We start from the raw sequence: 8,004 nt of genomic DNA on the forward strand, positions 1-8,004 counted from the left end.
TGAGCTGGCCTGAGGCGCCACTCACCTGGTGCGTGATGGCCCACCACACCCCCTGCGGTGCGTGGGTGGCTACGCACGTCGTAGGTGCTCTGAATGGCTGGGCCCAGGTGATGGTGATGTGGCTTGGGGGGGGTCTGGGGTGGTGGTGGCTAGGGTGTGTGTGTGGCTGGGCGGCTGGTGACGTGGCTGGGGGTGGTGAGTGGCTTTTGGGGTGGGGAGTGGCTGGGGGTGCGTGGAGTGGCTGGGGAGCGGGAGTGGCTTTGGGGAGGAGTGGCTTGCGGGGAGGTTGCGTGGCTGGAGCCCGTGGTGGTTGTGGCTGGGGGAGGGGATGGCGGGGGTGGTTGAGTGACTGGGGGAGAGGGGTGGCTGGGGCGTGGCGGGAGTGGTGCTGGGGGTGCGTGAGTGGCTGGGGCGGAGGGAGTGGCCTGGGGGAGGGAGAGTGGCTGGGAGGAGGTGCCGTGGCTGGAGGTGCGTGGGTGCTGGGGGAGGGGATTGGCTGGGTGCGTGAGTGACTGGGGAGGCGGAGTGGCGCTGGGGGTGGGCGGATTGGCTGGGGGTGGTGAGTGGCTGGTGGATGGTGGGGGTGCGTGGGTGGCTAGGGGTGGTGGAGTGGCAGGGGTGGTGAGTGGCTGGGAGGTGGTGCGTGCTGGGGGGGTGAGTGGCTGGGGAGGTGAGTGGCTAGGGGTGGTGAGTTGCTTGGGGGTGTGGCGAGTGGCGGGCGGTTGTCGTTGAGTGGCTGGGGCTTGCGTGAGTGGCTTGGCGAGGAGAGTGCTGGGGTGCAGGGTGCGTGCCATTGGCTGGGGTGGTGAGTGCTTGGGGGAGGGGATGGCGGGGCGTGACGTGACCGTCGCTGGGGAGGGGAAGAGGGGAGGAGGGGAAGGTGGCTGGGGGTGGTGCGTGGCTGGGGGAGGGGTAAGAGGCGGAGGAGGGGAGGAGCGAGGCTTACCACGGACCGCAGCCATCCCCATGTGAATGATGAGTCCTGGGCTGACTGACGCCGATCCTGTTTAACCGTAGTGTCTTGGTGTCGTCTCCTCCGTCTTCTGTAATCACATCAGATCTTACGCCATACATATACTTCTATTTATATATATACTTATATATATATAGATATTATACATCGATACACTCAACAATCCTAACGTCGGTCAATCAAACCATACTAAAATTAAAATGTCACGATCCATCGACCTTCTACGAATTACGCGGATGCTGTAGCATGATCACGCTTTCATAAATGCACTTTATTCACAGGGGATTTCGATCATCAATGATATTCAATCACGCGTATTGCCTAATAGATTATACGCTATACACTAGGTTCACGCTGAAGTTGTTTCACTTCCTTAAAGGGATCCTTTACTCTAGGTTATTAGGGTTATTTTCAGTTAATTAGCGTTTAAATGTACGGCTGATAGAAAAGTTTCCTGGTTCAATCGCCATTAGAGGAATATATTTTTAATGTATTTAAAACTAACGACTTACAGTCGATTCAAAACGACGGTGGCGCACTGAAAGCGCACAATCTGAAAAGTTGCCACAAAACGACTTTTCACCCAAGGGCTACAGGACGACAGAGGTATTTCTCTATTTATTCATTTAATAGCCAAAAGGATTGTGTATCTATAAAAGCATTATAGTTTCAGATTATATATGGTATAAATTTGTCCTAAAATGAACATCCGTTCGGTTAAAGTAGCATTATAGGTATAAATATAATTACACCTTTGTGATTAGCCTCGGCTCGGCTAACGTGCAAAAAGTATAGGGAAATGCATACAACGTTTCGGGCGGTGCAGCACGGTCGCGGGTGTCCAGTCATGGCGGCCGTTCAAATTCGTAGTGTTGATGATACTACCACCCCCAGCCACCCACCACTACCCTTGCTACCGATGCATATCGGAAAGTCGTCACCGTCGTGGGTTAGTGAACGAACGTTATGTAGTAGAGAGGGTGGGCGGGGCGCATCAGCTCTCATGAGGCACGAGGGACCGGGGCGTCGCATCGCCCGCTAAACGCTTTACCTCTCGCTGACCGGGGCGTCGCATCGCCCGCTAAACGCTTTACCTCTCGCTGATTTCTGTCCAGATGAAGCAGAATGCAATGAATCTGTCTCCGGTAAGGAAGGGCAAGAGCGATGAGAGCGGGGACGAGGTTATGGATGTGAAGAATGAGGAGAGAGAGGACGGGGACGGGCAAAGCCCGGACGATATCACTCACGAAGGTAGAGACACCTCGCCGTAGCAGACGCCGCCACGTCGCCACGGCAACCATCCAGGAACCAATGGCGTCCGACGACGCACGTTCACTTGTCATTGGTAGGGCATCGACGTGATCATGTGATCGTCGTCGGACTCCGCCATTGGTTCCTGGATCGCGCCTGGCGTGGCTGGCGGGTATCTAACTGTTGCTGGTATTTTAACAGGGTATGGGCATTGCATCTGGTCTCCAAGGCTCAGCCGAATGCGTAAACTGTGATACAGATAGCAAGTGCGCCACTAACTCAGGTACTGAGCACTTCTGCTTTACCACGCATAGCGACCCCAATAGTCTCGCAGCTTGCGCATACTTCCCACCAAAAAACAAGTGGCAGCGCGTAATTTCCGCATTGCCAGAAGTAGTCGTTTCTGTTATTTTATCGACGGCGAGCCATTTCTTCATGCGGCGGGTGGGGGCGCCACCATAGCTGTCGTCGGCTGTCAGATGCATGCCCCTGTCCCTGGTTTTGCTTTTCTCTTTCTCTTTGAGTTTTCTCGTCGTGTCACCTTCTCTTTATTCGTCATTGTTTACGTAGCACGCAGGTTCAACGCCGTGATGGGGTGCAGGTAGGGATGCGACGACTGGGCTGGTCGTCATGACGACGGTGCGTGAGTCACCGGCTCACTCGCTGCACTGATCCATGTTCACAGTTATTATCGTCGTTACCATCGTTCACAGTAGCGTAGTACTTTGCGTGCCTCTACGTTCTTTCGCACTGTGAAGAGTGTCGAGTTTAAATTGACTACGTCACGAATTTTCTATGGTAAAATTTGTAAAGTAAGAACTACATGAAAAGTAAGAACTAATGGGACTAAACGTATCGTCAAATTCTTACCTGATAAGATTGTTTCTCAACTAGTTAAAAATCCAAAAAACCTGGACGATTTGATATTAGTGTTCCCAACATTAATTGCTTGCTATGGGCTATGTATGAGTCACGAGTGTATGTTCACATCGAACAATATAGTGAAACAGGAAGTATACTGCACCAATTTAACCATAAAAAGTGGACAGAATTACTTATATTTTGTGAAAAAGTGGAAATATATTTTTTATTTTTACTATTTATGGTGACGTAATCACTTTAAACCCTTTCTCCCACGCAGCCGTAGTTACGTAGTTAACCTGCTGTGTGTAGTGGTGTAGTCGTGTAGATTTTATCTAGTACCCGACCGTAGCATTTCGTTTTTTACTGATAGAATCGTAGCTGACATGACGTTGAAAGCGATGCAATAGTGCATTTCACGTGAACCGTGTATCAAAGCTAACAACCTGACACTGACAGCTATGAGATTTTACGAGATTAAGCGCTATTTCACGTCCGACGCGCTTCTCTCCCCGCTGCTTACGAAATACGGCAGCGGACGAAACTCTTGCGATCAATGCCGCATCTCGCGGTCGGATCGACTCGCGGCCGATCGCATCGTTCCTAGCGTCAATGTTTGCCAATGCTGCTATCATTGTCGGCGTCAGCGTCGGCTGCTGCTGCGGCTGCTGCTGCTGCGGCTGCTGCTGCTGCTGCTGCTGCTGCTGCTGCTGCTAATGCTGCTGCGGCTGCAGCGGCTGCGGCTGCAGCGGCTGCTGCTACTGCTGGGGCTGCTGCTGCTGCTGCTGCTGCTGGGGCTGCTGCTGCTGCTGCTGCTGCTGGGGCTGCTGCTGCAGCTGCGGCGGCGGCTGCGGCTGTGGCTGTGGCGGCGATGATGATGACGGTGGCGGTGGCTGCAGGTTGGGAGGGAGTGTTCGCGCGTGTGACTCCTCCCCCTCCTTCCCCCGCGCCGTCTCTCATCGCGGCTTCCCTCCTCCTCCGCAGACACAAACATGAACATCATGGAGAATCAGCTGCTGCAGGAGGCGCTGGACCAGGACAAGCAGAGGAGCGCAGGAGGAGGAGAGAACAGGGAGGAGTTTCCGCAGCACCTGTGTCCCGGCGGGGACTTCACGTTCCGTGTTACCGTGCTGCAGGCGTACGGCATCCCGATGGAATATGCTGACATCTTCTGCCAGTTCAAGTGAGTCGTTGTCGCCATTGTAACACAGTAAAAAGTAAAAAAAAAAATATTTGTATCGGTATATAATGAACATTATTAACATAAGCTAAGAGCTTTTGCACCGAATTATGCACATAATGCCCCGCGTGTGCCGTGTGTGGTAGTCGTACAATAAAACAACTAGCAGGGTCATAGCTAGCGGGGGGGGGGCAGTTTCCCTCACAGAGAAATATAGATACATTACATAGTCAATGGCGATCACCTTCCCAGAATATACAATGTGCGTCACTTTTCCCCCTCCCAGACAAAATGGGTCAGCTATGTTCCATACTAATGTAGTGCCTCACCTATATTGCGTGTGGTAGTCCTGAAGACTGTAGACATGTTGATGCCTGCATGCCACTCTAGTTTGTTTTGGGATGCAGCTTCTCCTTCTCTCTCCTCCTCCTCCTTCTCCTCCTTCTTCTCCTCCTTCTTCTCCTTATTCTCCTATTTCTTCTGCTCCTATGATGGTATGCAGCTGTGAAGGCAACACCAGTGTAGCGTTTCTCCTCGCGGTATCAAAACCGCTCGATGTCATCGTTCATCTTTCTTCTCTCTCTCTCCTCGTCTAGCTTCCTGCACAGACACGATGAGGCGTTCTCTACTGAGCCACTGAAGAACACTGGCAAGGGACCTCCGTTAGGCTTCTACCACGTGCAGAATGTAAGTCATCCACCCGGCTGTTTGCTCGGTGAGATCTTTGTCTCTCGCTTCACCGATCCTGCCGGATCCATTAATCCAATGATCTGATTGGATATCTGATCAGATCCACTAAGACTCTATTAGCAAGCAGGGGAATCAGAACTTGCTGATGGCGATTAATCATCTGTTGATGTGTCATCGATGACAAGCGTGCAAAGAATGTGTTTGTGTTTGTTTGAAGCAGTTAAGATTATCGTGATCTTCTCACGCCACCCGTGCCTGCATGCGCTATGTAATGCTAGAAGCTGCTTCTACCGTCAGCATATCTATAGAACATTTAACGCTTGTTTTAGAATATCTATGCTGCTATTTTCAAGATGCATCCTGTCATTACTGTTGCTCTATATGCGGCGCATGCATACCTATATGTATACACCGTGGAGTGCGATGACCACCTCAATCCATCGTATCCAATCGTAATCATCGTGTCTCACAGGTGACGGTAAACGTGACAAAGTCGTTCCTGGACTACATCAAGGATAAGCCGATAGTGTTCGAGGTGTTTGGACATTACCAGGAACACTCCACACCAGAGCAGTTCAGTCACAAGTAAGTTGATTGTTGGTTACTTGACGCGGCGTGTGGATGTGATTGTAGAGTAGTCGGTGGGACAGTGCACTCTGAGGAACGCGTGCTATACTGGAAAGCAATGTTAGGCATCAGAAGAAGGAGCACACTCGATGTTTTCTTTACTTCTTCTCAGGTTTAGTTTTTTTGGTTGAGAGGTAGAATGGGTGCTGTGTAATATGTTCCTGCGTGCGTGCGTGCGTGCGTGCGTGCGTGCGTGCGTGCGTGCGTGCGTGCGTGCGTGCGTGCGTGCGTGCGTGCGTGTGTGCGTGCGTGTGGAAATACATGTACACATGGCTGTGCGTGCGTACGTTCATGCGTACGTGCGTGCGTATATCCATCCATCCATGCGTGCGTGCGTATGTCCATCCATGCGTGCGTGTGTGTCCATCCATGCGTGCGTGTGTGTATGTCCATCCATGCGTGCGTGTGTATGTCCATCCATGCGTGTGCGTATGTCCATCCATGCGTGCGTGCGTATGTCCATCCATGCGTGCGTGCGTATGTCCATCCATGCGTGCGTGCGTATGTCCATCCATGCGTGCGTGCGCGCTCACGTGGAGTGATGCAACATAATGTGACAATGACACAGCACACGGATGACAAAATGTCAACGGCTCAACGTGGAGTGATGAAAACATATGTGACAATGACACGCACACGATGACAAATAATGTCAACTGCTCACGTGGAAGTGATGAAACATAAATGTGACAATGACACCACACGATGACACTATACATAGTCAACGCTCACGTGGAGTGATGAAACATTTTGGACAATCGACACGCACACGGATGACAACAATGTCAACGCTCAAGTGGAGTGATGAAACATAATGTGACCAATGACACGAGTTCCACACGATGACAAACAATGTCAACGCTCACGTGGAGTGATGCAACATATGTGAGCAATGACAGCACACGGATGACAACAATGTCAACGCTACGAGTGGGAGTGATGCAACATATGTGACAATGCAGCACACGATGAACAAACTGTCAACGGCTCACGTGGGAGCAAGTTGACATGCACACCGTAACTTACAGGCTACATAGTGATGGCAACTTGCAAACACGACATGACAAACAAATGTAACGCTCCTGGAACGTGATGAAACCAAGCGCATACATGAAAGTTTCAACACTGTAACACACAAAGATACACGTGAGTGACGCACTGCACAGAGTGACACTTGTGACAACGACTCTCACGCTCACGGTCACAAGGTCACGGTCACAAGGTCACGGTCACGAAGGTCAACGGTCACGAAGGTCACGGTCCACAAGGCAGGTCCACAGTCACGAGTCACAGAACCTTAGCAATGGTCCAGACAAGGTCATGGTGCACAAGCATGCACGTCACAAGGTTCATAGGTCACAAGCTCAACGGTCAACAAGGTCACGGACGAACGCCATCGCTCAACCGATGACAGCTCCTTGATGTCCGTCGCAGAGCGAGATTCCGGTCCCGTCTCGTGTGGACGGCAGATGCGATCCTCGCGTGATCCCATGAATGCAGCAGGAACGTGCCGCGGCCGGGCTGGTCCCTCACGTGTCAACGAGAGCTGGCAGGGTATCCTGTACCACAGTCCGCACGTCGTGGTCACTCACTCACTCACGCACAAACACTGCACGGGGTCATCACGTCATGCACTCACCACTCACAACACTGCGGCCGGGGTCATCACATCCGAGCGGTCACAACACTTGCGTCGGGACAATAGTCAGCGGTAACACAACCAAACCCAACGTTAAACCGGCGTCGTCTACCATGCTAAGACAACACTGAGAATATTTCGGCATCCCGATCATCGAACACGATACAACTGATCGTAATGCGAACACAAGCTACGAGCTCTAACAACTAGACGGCAGAAATACAAGCCTAACCCTAACTCTCCTAGAATTAAACCAAGGATCTTCGTATGTGTTCTGAATTAGCATGATCGACATCCCGAATATACTTCTAGATAGAATACGCTCATAAATCGGGACATCAACTAAGTCTGACAGGTTCTCTGTGAGAACTAGTATCAGAAATAACAACGATAGCTATAAATCTTCAAATGGTAATTAATTCACATAAGAACTAGCTGACCTCCTACAGAAAGACATAACTACGGGCTACGATAATTTCAACCCGAGACATGCGAGAGAGTCGAACCAGTTATAGCGATCGCAACGTCAGTCACTCGGACAAAATCACAGTCAGTACGACGGGCCGACCGATCGCGAGACTACGCAGTACTTACTCTCGCGTTAGGCCCAAGCTCACAGATCTCTGACCAGACGAGCGAGGTCGTACTTGGAGTAGATGGTCCAGTTGTTGCTGGCGCTGTAGAGGTCCGATCTTAGGTGAGCGCAGCCGCCCGTGAGAATCGGCAGGTAACGATGGAAAGATGTCTTAAGGTCGGCAAGACGTCTGTAATTAACGACAGAAG

At 51.4% G+C, this 8,004-nt stretch overlaps 1 protein-coding gene across 1 annotated transcript in view; it reads left to right on the forward strand.

Annotated features, from left to right (window-relative positions):
• Positions 1-8,004, forward strand: part of LOC106811327 (kinesin-like protein unc-104) — a gene marked incomplete in the record, with an annotated part of 116,841 nt that overhangs the window by 87,694 nt on the left and 21,143 nt on the right. Inside the window, 4 exon segments of the mRNA XM_014814907.1 lie at positions 2,158-2,224; positions 4,070-4,268; positions 4,862-4,952; positions 5,428-5,540. Coding sequence (XP_014670393.1) covers positions 2,158-2,224; positions 4,070-4,268; positions 4,862-4,952; positions 5,428-5,540 — 470 coding nt within the window.

Source organism: Priapulus caudatus, unplaced genomic scaffold (assembly GCF_000485595.1).
Source record: "Priapulus caudatus unplaced genomic scaffold, Priapulus_caudatus-5.0.1 Scaffold528, whole genome shotgun sequence".
NCBI classification, from domain to species: Eukaryota; Metazoa; Priapulida; class Priapulimorpha; order Priapulimorphida; family Priapulidae; genus Priapulus; species Priapulus caudatus.